The 18,451-nt window shown below is 27.0% G+C and overlaps 1 protein-coding gene across 3 annotated transcripts in view; it reads left to right on the forward strand.

The window, feature by feature from the left end:
- LOC111027688 (DNA ligase 3) overlaps positions 1-18,451 on the forward strand; it is a 43,693-nt gene that overhangs the window by 17,095 nt on the left and 8,147 nt on the right. For 2 of the 3 annotated variants that reach the window (XM_022306100.1, XM_022306099.1), the window contains 13 exons: positions 4,465-4,768; positions 4,855-5,076; positions 5,613-5,731; positions 5,920-6,137; positions 6,218-6,295; positions 15,008-15,167; positions 15,244-15,399; positions 15,550-15,681; positions 15,749-15,828; positions 16,613-16,700; positions 16,783-16,860; positions 17,814-17,937; positions 18,003-18,115. In XM_022306100.1, the coding sequence (XP_022161792.1) occupies positions 4,474-4,768; positions 4,855-5,076; positions 5,613-5,731; positions 5,920-6,137; positions 6,218-6,295; positions 15,008-15,167; positions 15,244-15,399; positions 15,550-15,681; positions 15,749-15,828; positions 16,613-16,700; positions 16,783-16,860; positions 17,814-17,937; positions 18,003-18,115 (1,863 nt within the window). In that variant the 5' untranslated portion in view covers positions 4,465-4,473. Of the gene's footprint in view, positions 1-4,464; positions 4,769-4,854; positions 5,077-5,612; positions 5,732-5,919; positions 6,138-6,217; positions 6,296-15,007; positions 15,168-15,243; positions 15,400-15,549; positions 15,682-15,748; positions 15,829-16,612; positions 16,701-16,782; positions 16,861-17,813; positions 17,938-18,002; positions 18,116-18,451 lie in introns of those variants that run through there. The other variant, XM_022306101.1, reaches the window with a different exon arrangement.

Raw genomic sequence — 18,451 nt, forward strand, 5'->3', positions numbered from 1 at the left:
CAATTATTATAAATGATACGCGTAATACCGCTGCGTGTGAGGTGGTATTAGTGGTGGTTTGTTCGTTCGTTGTGATGTTTGATTGGGTGTAGGGGGAGTCCTTGTTAAGGGGTTGGTGGTTGCTCTCCGACGCACAACTATGGCTGTGCTGCCGCATCAGGGAACGTGGTTTAAAGTTTTCAAAATCTCATATATAATATATTGTTATACACCTAAACTGTACATAAATATATAATTTATATGTATATTATATTATATACGTTCATAATTACCTCTGAAGATGCGTATATATCGACGGCTTAGTGAGTGCTGCACGTAGATAATATTATTATATAAGTCACGAATATATGAAATTATTCAGGGACAATGCACGTGGTTTAAAGTCAGAAATAGTGTCATATTGTTTTAAGAACTCAAAACAGCTTTTTTTATAAAGTATATTAACTAACATTTTTAATACGTTTCTAAGGAGTACCTATAAAGCATGTCTATATGTTTAAAAACAAAAAAATGAGAAAATAAATAACATTATAAGTATAAAATGGGAATTATTAAGCGATATTGAAAGTCTATTTTGGATATTTTAGTAGTCCAAGTATGCATTAGCTTGATTATAGCAAACAATGGACGAGATTAGTTTGATCTAATTATTTTCAGTTAAGCTTATATAATTATTTATTATAGGTATTAATACCTGTTTAAATGAAATTAATTAGCTCTCTGAGCTACCTTTATACGTGGGTGTAACACGAAGATCTGACATACCTACAGTATAAAATAACATTTGTTCTAAAAACTATATCTAAAGTTTTAATAGTATAAACTTAGTATTTCGAAAACTTGGCTGCCTCTTACTTTTATATAATTAAGTTGATAAAAATATTTTTAACGTATGTTCGAATGCCCGTTTGAGTGTATTTTAATTTGGAGCTTTGGTACCTATAATCAAAGTTACGAGGTTATTGAATGTTGGAGCCAAAGGTAGGTACTGCCACATCACAGTACCTACATACATAACAAATCAAGGCTATTATAGCCTGCTAAAATGTATAATTTTATATATATAATATATAGAAAAATAAACATGATTTCATATCAAAAAAATGTGAGGAGGAACATTTAAATCGTATCACATTTATGCCGGAAAATGTAATCCAAATGAATTTGAAATCGCACCTCGGCTAATAGGAGATCATTTCAATTTGATCCTCCCACCATACTTTGATTTCCAGAGCATGATGTGATGTTTTTAAATATTTTTTCTTCTGTAAGTTAGAAATCGTAAAATTTTCTTTGCGATATAGTTTTCAAAATATTGTTATAATAACAATAAAGATACTCGCGTTTAAAATTGTCCTAACATCCTACTCACCACAATGGCATTTTAAATAATATGATAAAAAAAACCTATCAAATAGAACAAATTTAATATTACTTAGTTCTTAGAAATGTTGTTTACCTATGTGTATTTACTGTATGTATAATTTATAGTATTTTGTGTGTATAATGTTGCATACACGCATAGTGAGTGGTAACATAAATCATTAGTCATATTTCCCTGAAGATTTGTTTTCATAAGATCAATGGAAATAATAATATACGTGATAAATGATAATACATGTAGGTATGTACAGACATGCAGACATAAAGACATGTTTATTATTTTTTTATTACACGCCCATATAGATTTTATGCACGAAAAATGATTATATTTTAGTTAATGGATGATCGGTTTTTGGTTTAAACATTTTGTTAATTATGTTAAAAAAATATTTCCTAACTAGGTAGGTATTTACAATTGATACTATAGAAGGTGTAAGCAAATATTTTGTTAAACATTGTTTATTTTAGCGTTATTTTAAAATTGGTGATTATTAAACTAATGAATTTAAATTTTAAAGTGAATGAAATAAAATAATAAAATAATGGAAATTTACGCATGTTAAGTGGTGAGGCTTGTGAAGTTGTGACTGTTTTGATTGTTCACTTGAGTGAATGTATTATTATTTTCAATTAATTATTTTTGGCGCATTCTAAAAACGGTCCTAAGTGGTGCTGTTTGAGCAATTATGTATTTGTTTAATAATTAATGAATATTTCATATACATACTACACATTATATAAAAATGATTAAACTTATAAGTGCAAATTATATACAATAAATATATTTTTTAGATTCTGAGCCTGGCGGATGATTGTATTTAGGTATTTACCTACAATGATGATAATGATATTGTGTAAATTGCACAAAATGTGTATTTTTTCTATTCGTCATCAACATTTGTGGTAGTAAAAAAATCTTCGATTTTCAAAGTAGATTTTCTGATAGAAAAATGAATGTAGTTTATGCATTTGGAAGGTCGAAGTTTAAAATTCCCAATAGTTTTTGAAAGCTTCATGAATATCAAAAAACAAATAATGAAAGAATATGGGATATTTTACGCAAAACCAATTTTTGAAAAATTCGATTTTATATAGGTAGCTCAAAACTAATAACCATAAACACTTGACATTTTCACTGCGAATATCTACATAAATTACAATTTTTCATAAATGGTAACATTTTCGAAAAACATTTTGGTAAACGTAATACAAGGTTCCTTGTAAGCCATTGATAATAAAAATTAAAAAAAAAGTTGAGCGTAAATCCACAATAATTTTTTATGAGCGTTTAAACTTAGAATTTTTATAAAATTCGTAAAAATCATGAAAATTAGCAAATTATATTGAGTTAGAAATTCATAAAAATGTTTATATTTATATCTAAGATTTAAAAATGTAATACAAGATTGCTTACAAGTGTTTCTGCCTTTATTTTTATTAAAATTTATTACAAGACCCTTGATAACTCTTTACAATAGCAGTTGAAAAATATTAAAAATACATGGGCAAGATTTTTTTTTATAAGCATTCGAAGTTCAATTGTTGACAATATTTATCAAGTTGAAAATTGAAAATGATTTCGTAGTTAAAAGTGTATAAAATGTTGATTTTTATAGCTAAGGATTGAACATATAAAACAAGGTTCCACTTAAGCAGATTTTCCATAACTATTAAATCTAAAAAATATATGAATACGGTTATTTTTTACGGAGTTTTAAGTTCAAATTTGGACAAAATTGCATATTAACACAGAGAATAATGGTTATCATTTTGTTGTAATTCGGTTCCAAAACAGTCCAATTTTACATAGGCATATTTAATACTTTTCCAGCATCACTGATAATTTAAGAATAATATTAATTCAACTTATCGGATACCATATTAATAATAAGTAATAACAGTATACAATTTCCTAAACTGACATATCGTCTCCGCTCAGAATCGTTTTTCGTATTCAATGATTTGATATCATTGAATTCAAATTTAATACCATCCATTACAGCGACCTCTTAGACACCTAATGTACAGCAGAGCGACATCCACTTACCCTCTTTTTTTAATACTTGTTTTGAATAATTGTATACAACTATTTTATTCTATAACATTACATTTTAATTTAATTACAATTAATTTGCTTATGGATAAATGTATAAATAAACATTCTATTATGTTATATTAAACTAAAATGTGCAAGAATATTAATTCTTTATACTTTTTCCTTACACATTTATTATTAGGTGCATTATTCGGTACACATTATTACTTATTTGGGCTGTTTAGGTGATAGGTATAGTACTCATACTTTCTCGGATTTTTTAACCGTACCTATAGGTTAGAATATTTTGTTTTAAATTTACCGTTTTTAGTGAAACATTTTTGTTGGATCATTATTATGGTGGTAATTATTGATAATATACTAGATTTTAATTTTAACAATCATTATTCAGTTAAAATAGTTAAATGATGGGTAGAACACTTTCTATGTCATTATATCATCCTCTAACAGTGTTTGATAAAATTACCAAAAATACTGAAAATACTATAGGTACTAGTGACATTTATGATAAACCACGTGTCTTTAACAAGAAGCTTCATAATTCAACTTTTCGATTGATCGGTATGGTAAACAGAGCATCATTGAAATTAAATGGTCTTATAGTTTTTGATAAAATTACGGAAAATACTGAAAACTAGAGTAATGAAATTTACGACTAACACGTGAATTGAATGAAATTGGTACTTGTTTATTTCATTGTATTGCTAAAAATATTATTTGTAGACTGTTTAAAATTGTTCAAACTCTGACGGATTTTTTTTGTTATAACTATAATGTGAGCGAGACAAGTGCCCGTCTCCGTTCGTGTCTATGGGTTTTTTTCTATCGGATTTTTATTTGTCAGACTTAAGCGATGAAATCTCTTTGGTGACTGCTTAACTAATTTAATTTTGCTGAACGGTATAGTCGGTATATAGGTTAGGTATAAAATTTTATTTCCTTACATTTGCATGGTTATTTTCCCTTTACATTTTCATATGCTCAAATTAAATTATTCCAATTCAATATACTAATTTATTTAATAGCTTGACAATATGGAAGAATCGTCCGAGGACAAGCTTTTCGTCGCCGAAAAATCTAAGAGCAACAGGGCAAAATGTAAAAAGTGTAAAGAAGTCTTAAATCAAGGAACGTTGAGGATCGCCAAAGTTGTGGCAAATCCATTTGGTGATGGAAAAATGATGGCTTGGCATCATCCGCAGTGTTTAGCGACTGTATTTTCTAAGCAGAGAGCATCGACGGCGAAAATTACCTGTGTAGACGATATCGGTGGCTGGGACGGACTGTCTATGGAACACCAAAACGAAATATTTATAACTTTCCCCTACAGTAAGATGTTGGAATAATTAATTTTTAAAAGTGTCCGCATTAGTAACTAAAATTGTTAGTATAAATATTTTTTTATTTATTATTAGTTCCCAAGGAGAAACTTAAGACACACGATGACGAGGAGACTGGCAAAAAAGACAAACCCAATAAAAAGAAACCAAAAGAAAAATCTGTGCCGCCGTTACCACAAACGCAAGATTACTATTTTAAGGACTTTCGAAAACTGTGTTTGAGTCTCTCACAAGAAAACGGCCATCTTCAAAAAACTGCAATTTTTAAAGAATTTATCAATAAAATTTTATCCAAAGGTATGTTCTATAAATGATATAAGTAATAAGTATTCACGATTACTTTCTGCTTTTCTATATTTTTTCGTTATTACTTTTAATATTTCAATTCGTATTATTTTTTTCTGAAAAATCTGTTGTAGGTATTTCAGAATTCTTCATTGTTTTATATTAATGGGAACTTGTAAAAAGTAAATTAGCTGGTATTTCATTACTTAATTATTTAACTAATTATGGGTACTCACAATATTATTAAAAATGTTAATGCCGTAGGTAATTAATCTTGTATGTTTGTAATTTTATTATAATATCAGATATTATAAATTGAAATTTTATATATTGATTTTTGATAAATGATTTGTTTTACAGTTACCTAATTAAAATCTACCTTAGAGTTATTACAATATCCCCGTAAAATTGAAACATTCAATGATGGCATGTACTTTAAAATTCAATAATATTTAATTCAATTATGATTGTGAAAATTGTATTGATACTGGTTTAGATACCTGTAAATTAATTTTTTTATTTTAATATAGTACCGGTGTTTGTTTTAGAACAGTCAAAAGAAACCCGTGCAGAAAGTATGTTTTTATGGTGCAAAATGTTGTTGCCCAATTCGGAAAAAAGAATTTACAATCTACAATCAAAACAACTTATTAAATTATATAGTCAAGTAAAAATAAATATTTTATTATATTTATTACTTCATAAATATATAATTATTGTATAATGATTACACTAACTTTTTTATAAAAATTAATTTGGACCTATATTTAAATGAACAATTTGCAATTTGATGAACATCAATAATACGTAAAATTGTTTTTATTAATTTCCGTAATATATTTAAACTTTTTAAAGTTGTTTAAGCAAAATGTTAACTTAATGCTGGAAGATTTGGAAAAAGGGGATGTTGCTGAAACGATTAGAATATTTTTTGAAAAAAGTAACAATGTCGATCTGAAACCAGCATCAAAATCAACTTTAACATTAGCTAAAGTAGACAGTTTTCTCGATAAATTATCAATTGAAACTACAGAGGTTGCACAAACTGCGCTTTTCAAATCAATCGCCACGTTGTAAGTTAACCTGCCTATTAATACGATCAAGGTTAGAATAAATCAAATTTTAGATTTAAAACAAATAATTTATTTTGCAGATGTACTGGAAATGATTTGAAAATGATAATTCGGCTGGTGATGCACGATCTCAGAATTAATTGCGGACCAAAATATATGTAAGTTTTAACAATAATAATGTAATAAGAGTCAAATACTTTTTGATGTGTAAAAATTACATTGGCATTTGATCAATCTAGAAAACCTACTATACGTTGCTATATGACATAAGTTTATATCAATTACAAATATACATTTATAGAGTATAGAATATATGGTTCTACGACAATTGAGCGAAAGAAAAAAAGTGAACGCAAATGAGTGAATAAAAATATGAGCGAAAAAATATAATATTATAATATAATTAAAATAAATTATTTGCACATACATATAATTATAAAATTAATACATTTAGATTTCATAGTTGTCATACTTATTGAATATTGAAGTGTCGGAATATTATAATAATCGTCAACAATATTTTTTAATTTTTCGGCAGAATCATTATATTTTTTTTTAATTCGACGAACGAATGCCACTATTCATTTGATGTTACCTGCATTACACGACCCCAATAGACAATTGAAGCCTTTATAAACTCAATATAGGTACGACGAAAATGACTCAGATAAGACAAATGATCATAAACGTAATCTTATAGAATCGTTGTCGCGGATTTTTCGAATCCTAAAATATTTCACTGTAGTTTTACATAGTTAGTACACACATCCATTTTTTCGCTCTATATGCTTTCGCTCATAGTTTTATTCGCTCTTTTTCATTCTCTCATTTACGTTCGTTCTTTTTCTTTCGCTCAATTGTCGGGATACCACTATACCAGAATATATACACGTCTAAAGTATGTGCAAATCTTTTTGTGGACAGAGACTGACCACTAAATATGTTTGTTTAATTTTACAGTGGTTTGTGTAACTATCCAAGGGAAAATCTGTTTATTAGGTAATTGGGTCCAAACCAATTAGTAGGTATAATACTTTAATAGTATAGAATAGTGTGATATTTATTGGTGGTTTGGCTACGATAGGTGTATACCTATAACGAATTGAACAACCGGCAGTCTTGACGTTTTATAATTATGACGGATTTTCAAATTTTACTTTTTAAGTAATTTTTATGGGCAATTAAAATGGACAGTCTTCTTTGCTTCTAAGAGATTTTTAATTACTTTTTTAGATTTTATATTGTTTCATTTTATTATTATTTGAAATCTTATAGGTATGCATCATTTATCAAAATCAGCTTTCATATTCGAATATAATATTTAATATGATTATTTCACACGAAGGAAGGTTACACATCCAGTTTTTAATTTTAATAATTCACCAACATTATTTTGATAGTTTACACTCGCTAACTCGACAAGTCGTATTCATCACTGAATAAAATGTTGTCTTAATGTATTGAATTTTTACTCTTTTGAACTAAGTAAACATTTTCTATTTCATATTCCGGGGCTAAATATTTTTCTGAGAATTTTGAGTTTGTTTAACTTGATTTAACAAGGTATATATCTAAATATAACTTGTAACTTTCCCGTGGATTACCTATATGCATTTAATATTCAAATGCATATAATCACCTTTTTTACCAATTAAGCATATACTTCATTGGTTCGTGATGTAAAGGGCATATAATTGTTATTTTTCACATTTAATCACTGGTTAAATGTATGATCACTAAACAAATATCTTACCAGACGAGTTTCTACCGCCGTCGTCGTATAATATACCTGTATATTAACGAGTTTTCGATTCGTCCCATTCGCGTGCTCTACCAAAGCTGGAAGGACCCTCACCATTTTTTATCTAAAAGTATTCACGAATAAGCACTATCGAAAATTCAAACGTTCTGGTAACGATTATCGACAATCACCACTTCCACCATAGAACTTGCCTTACACTATGCGGTATTTCAGTCTTTCGATCGAAAACGTTTCGTTCAACAGCTAGTAAATATTTCATTGAAATAAAAGGAATAATTAACCAATTTTCGCTTAAATAATTTCATTTTTAGCGCATATTTTAACATAATCTATTCGTATTTCAGTCTTTTCTCTACATATTTGCATACAATTAATAGAGTCTTTTTACTGCATAATATAATCCATGGTTTACTTATAACTAATAATTTCAAATTTACACGTGAATAAATATATATATAATATATATTTGTAGCTATATATATACTTTGTATAGTATGTACCTTCACTTAAAATTATTTAAAAAATATATTTTCTAAATGTTTTATCTAGAACTTATACAAACTACACATAAAAAAAGTACAATAAGCATGATAAATGTTTTTTCTTAAATTAAATTAGGTTATTTAACTTAATTCTATTTGTAATAGTATATGTTAATTGTTAAAAAAATCACCAATATTAGTTAGACTAAAAATTGATGGTAAAATTGGTTAGTCTATATGATTAAGGTCAAACTTTAAAAAATCTCGAGGTTGGACAATTAAAATCTATGGATATAGAGTACAACAATTTTACATACCTAATTTAAATTCAAACAATTTGAAATAAATCAAAATTAGGTAGGTACTTAGTTTTATTGATGAGTTTGAGCATGAAGTATAGGTAATACCTATTACCTATAGATAGCACATTATTTATTTGTGATTCATACAATTTTGTGGCCATTGCAGCCTGATAAAAGTATCGAACAAAAATAGATGTTCAATATTTAGTATATGTACCTACTACCTACTATTTATTATAGGCTGTTTAAAAATAATGTTAAGATCAATCACGGTTAATATGATAAATACGATCTGTTTGCTCCGTGAACTAATGATTTCTCATAGAACGATTTTCTTACTTTGCTATGTGATTCAAAAGCGAAAACATTTATATGACCATTTTCCAAAACTAATTCAATTTCCAAAATATTTTGACTCTTTTTGAGCTAGCATTATAGGCATACGTAATTTTCGATTTTATTAGTTTTTTTTTCTCTATAAATATTGATGCTGTTTTTTTTATAAATTATTGTCAATATAAATATTTCACATCGGTCAAAAAATCTAAAAACTTCCTCACATGTTTTTTTAAGTGTAATTTAAAAAAAACTCCAGAATTTCCAAATTATTTTGTAGTTAAAAACGTATAAAATGTTCAATTTTTAAGTTTTTAAATTAAAACTCAACCCATAAATAATAACCCATTGCATTTTTAAAAACTAGAAAAAATTGATTTTATACAATAATGTGTGTTTTTTTTGTGTCTCTCATCACCTTTTGAGGCAGTAAAAGAACTTCGATTATCTTCAACAGAATCTTTTCAAGTAAGAAAGTAAATCTTGTTGGTGCTTTATGGGTTTAAAAGTAAAAAATTCCCAATAGTTTTCAATTAAGCAGGAAAAACAAACAATTAAGGAAAAACGGAAATTTTTACGGAAACCCGGTTTTCGACAATATCGATTTTGGTTTTTGATGTTACTCTAAAAAAAAAAAGTAGATGCATACAAATTTCACTGAATGTTTATAACCTCGTTTTTATAAAATTTTCTGATATTTTGACTCGTGTTAAACTATTTATAGGCGTATGAAATTTTTGATTATTTTTTTTTTCAACTGTTATGTCGACGAAAAAATTTTTACTTTGTCAAAAACCTTAAAAAAGTAATACAATGTTCTTCGTAAGTTGTTATTGGTGGAAAATTAAAAAAAAATTTAAACGTAAATCCACAATAATTTTCAAATTTAATATTTTGAGTTGGAAATTCATCAAAAATTATCTCGGAAATTCAAATCGAATTTTTATTAACTTTGAAATTTGAAATTTTTACAACATATCCGGATTCTCACTCCATTTCTCATATAGCGACCTTCTTATTTTGTTGTATTTCAAAAACGAATATTTTCAGATACTTGAAATTTACACAATATATTATAATGAATTCATATACTTGCTGAAATTTTCAAAATATTTTAACTCGTTTTGAGCTGTTTAAAGACATTTTCAATGTTATTTTCATTTTTTTTTTCTATAATTGTCAATACAATTTTATTTGTTGTTTCAAAAAGCTTAAACATTTAATACAAGGCTCTTAAGTCCTGATATATATATTTACAATATCAGTTGAAAAATATTTAAAATACATAGGTGCGATATATTTATAAACATTTAAAGTTCAAATTTTAAATTCATGTCATTCAAAATTCACAATTAATTTTATATGTAAAATTATTTTAAATTTTCAACTTGTTTAGCTTAGGGTTGAAAGTTTAAGACAAAGTTCCATAGAAGTAGTAATTTTTGTAACCAAATAATCTTAAAATGTATAAGCACAGTTTTTTTAATATTTGTTTTGTGTTCAAATTTGGACGAAATTACGTATGAAATAACCAAGAATAATGATTTAAATAATTTTGTTGTAATTTAAAAATATTATTCGTAAGTATTTGAAACTTTTATAGTATATTACTATACTTTTATACACACAATGACTTTTCAAATGTATTTTTTTTTGCTAAAAAGGAACTGAATCTACAGTAGTACTAATGCTTAATAGAAAAATAAATTACTGTAATCACGATAATATCATCAAATATATACTAAATTACTTAGTGCATAATATTCTTAATATTCTGACAGACCGTCTTCGCTCAGAATCGTTTTTCGTATACCTACAATGATTCGATATCATTGAATTAAAATTTAACTCCATCCATTACAGTGATCCACTTGTAACCTACTGTTCAGAAGAGCGACATCCACTAGCCCCGCTTTTTGTGTTCTGTACATCTGACCTAAACATTTTGATCTATATGTCATTGTAAGGAATTCACGAATTAGTTATAATTATTATGTTTAGAAAATTCGTTGATTATGTTCTTTGTTCTTACTCCTTTTTTATGGTTATGAATTAGTACTGCAGGATTATGATATATTAATATTCCATAACAATATAATATATATTACACATTCCTCATAAAATCGTAGGTATGTACTTGTTCTTGACTTGTAAACTCAACGGACCGTCTATTAAAGTTTACAACTACCTATATATTGGGGATAAAAACAATCCAATTATTGTCGAAAATGGTGAAATCGAAACACAGTATTATATAGATTCATCTTGCTTTCATACATTATTATTGCAATGGGCTTTTGGGATTTCTACAGTCGATTGTTATTTCATTACGGCGTGTGGATAAGTGGATTCAAGCCGTTTATCATTTCATGTAAGGCAGGTTAAACAGTTCTACTTGTGTAATTTATACATTGTTTCCGACAATACATTTGCTATCAAGTATCAATAATAACTTTTGTTACGGCTTTTATTGAAACGATAGACCAAAAAATATTGTATTTATATCCTAACCTAGTGGATTTAGGTGTGTATACGTACGAGTTTCCGTGAATAATACATGAATAAATCATCGTATGTTTGCATTTACAGTAAAAGGTCCGTGTTAAAACGTATCCCCCTGCAGAAAATAGATCATTATTTTCGATACAAATAAAAAAACCATGATGAAGTTCTAGTTTAAAAAAAAAAATAAGTTATAGGTTTGTAATGTTGTCTTTATATTTATAAATATAATATTTTAAGAACGTGACTTTAGTTGGACCTAATCTGTATTGTTATATGTTATAATCGATTATTATTGGCTTATTGCAATTTTATAATTCGATATTAAACCATGTAGTGAGGGTGGAAGGGGGGTGAGGGTGGTGTGGCAAATTTCCGGCCGTTACAAAATGTATTTACCTAAGTAAAATCACTTTAAAAAAATGTATATAGATTAATGCAAAAGTACAAATATTATTTTATAATTTTATCTAGAGCAGCGGTTCTCAAACATTTTTTTTCACGTATCACTTAAGTATACTATCAATTAGTCGCGTACCACTGATGGTTATAAATAGAAAGATACGAACTTTACATAGTTAAAAACATTTATTTTAAATAAAAATGCAGTAAAATATTACAATATAGTTATTATTTATTTATTAATACACATTTATTAGTGTTTAAAAATTAAAGAATGAATTAAATAATAAATTTTCAATGAGAACCTTGGATTTGTGGATTTTGATATTAGCTATGAAATATCTGGTTCAGTGTTACTTAAGGCCTTCCGTGTACCATCATGTAGTCTTTCGCGTACCACTAGTGGTACGCGTACCACAGTTTGAGAACCGCTGATCTAGAGGATATAACTATTACTTCAAAACTAAAAATCTCTAGATATTTAATGATATTTATGTAACTAAAAGAAATACATTCGATGCGCATAAAAACATAAAATATGAATTTATTATTATTTTGTTAAACCTACTTGAATTTGCATGTTTGAACACTGAAAAATAAACAAGTTAGTTTTAAATTACATACAATATTCATATAATTCTCTATAATATAAGTAGGTACTATCAAACCTACTATGATTTTAGAAATTTTGAAATTATACGTTGTGTTTAGAAAAATAAATACAGCTCTATAGGTTTTTTTAGTATACTTTGATGTTTTTGGTATACAATTCTAGACACGGCCAGACGGCCACATTATTAATGTTTCTATTGAAGGCCATGTTCTTATTTTTATTTCTGAAGTTTTTAATATGATCCATATTGTTAATTATAATTTATAAATAGTATTTGTAATCAATGATATTACTATCAAAAATTGTATTAATCATCAAAAACCTATGTGATAAAATTATGAATTACCCTTACACTTAACACTTATACTTCTAGAAATCTTATATCTGAAAAATATATACCCTTATGATTAAAAATCTGTAAATACGTAATAATTAAAATGGCCTAAATTAATCAATGCTCTGATTTAAGTTATGAAAAATGTAATGCTTATTTAAGACAATTTTGACTTTTTCATAGCAAGTTTTCTGGTTTTAATTTTGAAAAAGTACTGAATTGAGTTGTTGTAATTTTATAAATATCTATTAAAATTCTTAATTTTTAAATAATTTAAATTACCTAATAAATGTATGTATCTGTAATGAAATATCGCTTATTGAAAAAACGTGTATAAAAATGACCTACCTCCTTTTTCCTTTTTTAAATAAAATGATTGTATGTATAAATATAAAGTAAAGATTTCTTTACAAGAGTAGCATAAGTATGATCAAAGGCACTTAAATTCAAAAGTTCGCTCAGCCCCGAATGTCGCTCTATAAATCGATGATATTGTAAGCTTGTGTCTGAATATTATATTTACTAAAATATTTGAGCTTAGGCTGTGAAACTGCTTAGAGTATACTTTCTCCGCGTGTTAGCTAAATATATGTTAAGAAAATGTTATAATTTAAATCTTTTGATAAAATACGTATGAAATACTAAAATAATTCATAATTATTACACTGTGTAAAAAATAATATAATTATTTAAACCTATTAAACGACCTATTATTTAAATGTTATTTTATCATACCTAACAGTTGAACAAAAAACTTTTTGGATTTGTATGTTATGTTCGTTGGTGACGGTCAAGAAGAGTCGTTAAGACCTGTTACCTGTTTTTGTCTGTTCAAAATTGTCTTAAATAGTAGATTCTGGATTACAGTAAAGTTATTGATCTCGCTACACAAACACAATAAAAATATTTTTGTTATTTAAAGTCAACTAAGTTTGGCTAGGTCTTGGGTACATTTATATATATTCCATATATGTTTTACATTTGTAGATCCGTTCCATGACCTATTTTAGATTCTGAGCGAAGCGATGAACTTAATGATTTAACAATGATGTATGTTTTTTCCGTCATCACCTTTTGGGGCTGTAAAAATGCTTCGATTTTTTACTCCAATATATTTTCTGACAGGAAAGTGAATTTAAGTGGTACTTTGGGGAGAGTCAACAGTGAAAAATTCCCAGTAGTTTTCAAAAGTCAAAAGATGAAAAAAAAAAGGGAAAACAGAGATTTTTACTCAAAACTAGTACAAGACTTACACAAATTTCTTTTGTATTTTGGTATAACTCTATTACTCTAAAAAATAATCGTACATGGAATTTTCTCCGAATGTTAATATTAGCATTTTCTATACACAATAACATTATCAATAAAATTTAACTTTTTTTGAGCTATTTATAGACATAAGAAAAGTTTGGTATTTATTAGTTTTTTTAAAAATTATTGTCCATAAAAATTATTACTCTCTATCAAAAAACTTGAAAATGTAATACAATGTTCCTCTACACGTTGTTATAGTAGTAGTTTAAAAATATTAAAAATATAAAAGCACGATTTTTTTTAAGCATTTACAGTTCAAATTTTTAAAATTGAAAATGTTGAAAATTATTTAACATATCCGTTACGGCGTCCTTTCTAGACACGTTCTGTACAGCAGAGCAGTACAGTACCCATTTGCCCACTTTTTATGTAAAATATTAGTGCAGGGAGCCACTACCCTGTAAATAATTATCTTAAAAATAATAAATGTATGTCTCCCATTCAATAAAAATTCTTATCTACGCCACTGATATACATGTCGATATTCTATTAAATTTCAAACACAATTACAGTAACACTGTAACTACAAAAATACTATAAAATAAATAAATAAACATTGATGATAATAATTAAAATAATTCTTAAAAATGTGCATTATAAGCATATACTTTTAACCACAGAACCAAACCTAACCGAGGGGTTTGGTATCAGAGTCTACGCTCAAGGCATCTGCTAAAAGCCTTCGACACAATTTTAATTGATTATTTTTGAGAGGGAGGAGCAAAGATATTGTTTTGCTTAGAGTGCTATTTGTTGTGCTAACACTGTGTAGGTACTGCATTCTTTTACATCCACATTAATTGTACCTATATTATATTTTCAGTTTAGGGGCACTTCATTCTGATGCATATGAAGCGTACCAAACATCACATGATTTGAAGTCCGTTGTACAAAAAGCGTGTTCATGTGATTCATCTAAGGTAGCTAGCAATGGAAAAATGAACATCAAATTATCTTTGTTAACTCCGATTTTACCAATGTTGGTAAGTTGTTTTCTATTGAACTTGTAAGCTTTTATCTTTTGTTAACTTTCATCTTTCACGTATTTCATTGTTTTAGGCTGAACCATGTAAAAATTTGGATGACTTTTTTAAAAAGTGTCCCAACGGTATATACTCAGAAATTAAATACGACGGTGAACGCGTTCAACTGCACAAAAGTGAAAAACAATTTAAATTTTTTTCAAGAAGTTTAAAACCTGTCTTAGGACATAAAGTAAATATATTTAACACACAATCAAAAATAAACATATTAAAAAGACTTTATGATGTAGACATTATATATTACCTATACTATTCTATACATTAATTACTTTCGTCAACATTTTCATCATTGAATATTGTTAAAAATACATTTTAATTTCAGGTTGATTTATTCAAACAGTACATTCCTAAAGCTTTTCAGCACGGAAAAGAGATAATTTTAGATTGTGAAGTGCTAATGTATGACCACAAAACTAATAAACCCTTACCATTTGGTACCTTAGGAATTCACAAGGTATTTTTCTCTTATATAGATGACATTTATAAGTTTAACGATTACAGTTATTATTTTTGTTTCATAGAAAAGTAAATTTGAAGACGCTAATCCTTGCCTGTTTGTTTTTGACTGCATGTATTATAATGGTGTATCATTATTAGATAGGTAAGGGATTTCAAATACCAATATAAATTAAATTAATGTTTACAGTAAACTATTTCCCCTTAAAGTAATATTATCCTACAAATGATTTGCTAATATCTGAATTTATTTGAAGTAAATTCTATCAGTGTGAGTGTCCATTGGGAAGATAATGTCGTTTTTACACAAACAAAACAATCACCGCCAGTCTTAATCAAAGTTAATCTTTATCATCAAATATTTTAAATTATATTAATTTCACTGACCATAAAAATAACTTTTAACACTGTATATTTGTACTTTTGACTATTTTTACTTTAAAAATATATTTAAAGCATTTAGCACATGGCTTTTAAATAAACCATAAATTGTTTGTTGGTTTATTTAAAAATAGCAATGAAAATGTTAACAATATTCATCATTTTTTATTTCAGCACTAATTTGCTATAATTTCTTGTTATCAATAAGTGTAATTGCCTGTGTTCATTTTTTTGGACACTTCTGAGGTTTGCCGGTAGCTTAGTATTTGGTCCATGACTGTCCATAACATAATATGATTTTATAGTAATCAATACTCAATAGTATTAAAGTAGTATTATATTATGTGCTGTGGGGGAGAGGGGGTCTATAGTATTACATAGTATGTACTTGTGTATCATATATTTATTTATTTATTTATGGAGAAAAAAACTCCATTTTCAAAATCTTAAGTATAAATATGAAAGTTGTAAGCATAAAACGAGTTAGTTAATATTACATAATTTGTACTTGTTTAATCTATAATATGGAACAAATTAATGGATTTCAGAACAATTGTAGAACGAAGGAAAATTCTATTGGAGAATATGACTCCAATCAAGGGACATATCATGTTTTCAGAAGTTAAAGAATTGCACGTCAGTATAATTTTTTCGAAATGCACAGTGTTAAATAATAACTTATACATTTAAATTATAAATTTTTCAACATTTATTTTAGAACACAAAAGAACTTAAGATAATGGTAGAACATGTATTGAAACAAGGCCTAGAAGGATTAGTATTAAAGGATCTTACAGTAAGTGTATTAAATGACATAAAATTTAAATTTAAATATAATTTATTATTAATTAAAAAACTTATTATTTTTTTTTTTGATTTGATATAAACATTAAATTTAACATTCAAGTATAAGTGTTTAGTATGTATTTTAAAGTGCTCAAGATGTGACAAATGTCAGTGGATACAATAATACCAGGGATCTATGATAAATCAATGCATTCTCAATTATTTTATTTATGAATTATTCATGTTAAATAAAAATGTTAAGACTCAAACTCTGTTTTTGTTTTTGTGGATAGTATAACCTAACTTTTATATTTCATTGAAAGTTCCATCATATGAATGTTACATAAAATTGATTTTCAATGTAAACCGCGTTATTTATCTTCTATTGAAAACAGATATTATTATTTAAAGATTTTTAAATACAAATGTAAGTTGTTAATAGCAATGAAAATCATTGTATTAGTTTAAATACTATCTTTATGAATTTAATTTTACTTTGCCTAATTTTTATTTTAGTACTTAAGAACTTTTAAGTGAATGATGATATTCATACTTTCTTGACTCTTAACAATTATAAAATAAATTGTGTTTTAAAATTATCAAAATTAAGATCTTTTGACATGGCGTAATATCCAATTATCTATACTCTATTCCACGAGAGAAGATACACGGTTCGCGTTAACGGCTGATGCCCGCTTTAGCAAGTGGCCAAATTTCTCCCAATCCTTATCACCAGCTGTGAATGTGTCGTTCCCGGCCATTGGTCGAATCGCGGAACATTTGACAAGCGTAACTGAACGGACAAAAGTTGTGGGAGATGCGCAACACCAACAAAAAATGTGTACTTTCTCTCCTGAAACAGAGTCTAGTTCAAAAACTTAATTTGATTAAAGCTATACCATTTATAACATATTAGTATATATTTGTTGTGTATAATATTTTATACATTTATTTGAATTTTAGGGAGTTTATGAGCCTGGAAAGCGACATTGGCAAAAAATAAAAAAAGACTACTTATTTGATGGGTCAATGGCCGATAGTGCTGATCTTGTTGTTCTTGGTGCTTGGTTTGGTACTGGGAATAAAGGTATATATTATGACAGTAATTTTAAATTGAAACATTGTGATTTATACTGTGTATTGAAAAAACAGGTGGTATGATGTCCATATTTCTAATGGGTTGCTATAATGAAGCAAAAAAAAAATGGTGTACAGTGACAAAAGTACATGGTGGTCACGATGATAAGACACTAGAAAGATTACAGGTAATGAATTTTATTTAAATCTTAAATTTTAAATACTTACCTATTGTTTTATCAAACGGATTGTCAGAATCAATTTTAAACATTTCACTTATAATTCAGAATAGTCATTTCGAAATATTGTGTTTTATTCAATTTTGTTTATTGTTATATTGATTTGAAAATAAGTTGAGATACAAATATTATATATTATTATTACAAAAAAATGTTAGTTAGCATACATTTTTTTTTAGTCAATTTGAACTAATAATGTAATACTTAATGGATTTTGTAATTTTTACATGCTCCTAGAACCATTCCAGAATCACCCTACAACTCTTTTTATAGCTTTCATAATTT

The sequence above is a fragment of the Myzus persicae genome, unplaced genomic scaffold (assembly GCF_001856785.1).
Source record: "Myzus persicae strain clone G006 unplaced genomic scaffold, MPER_G0061.0, whole genome shotgun sequence".
Taxonomy (NCBI): domain Eukaryota; kingdom Metazoa; phylum Arthropoda; class Insecta; order Hemiptera; family Aphididae; genus Myzus; species Myzus persicae.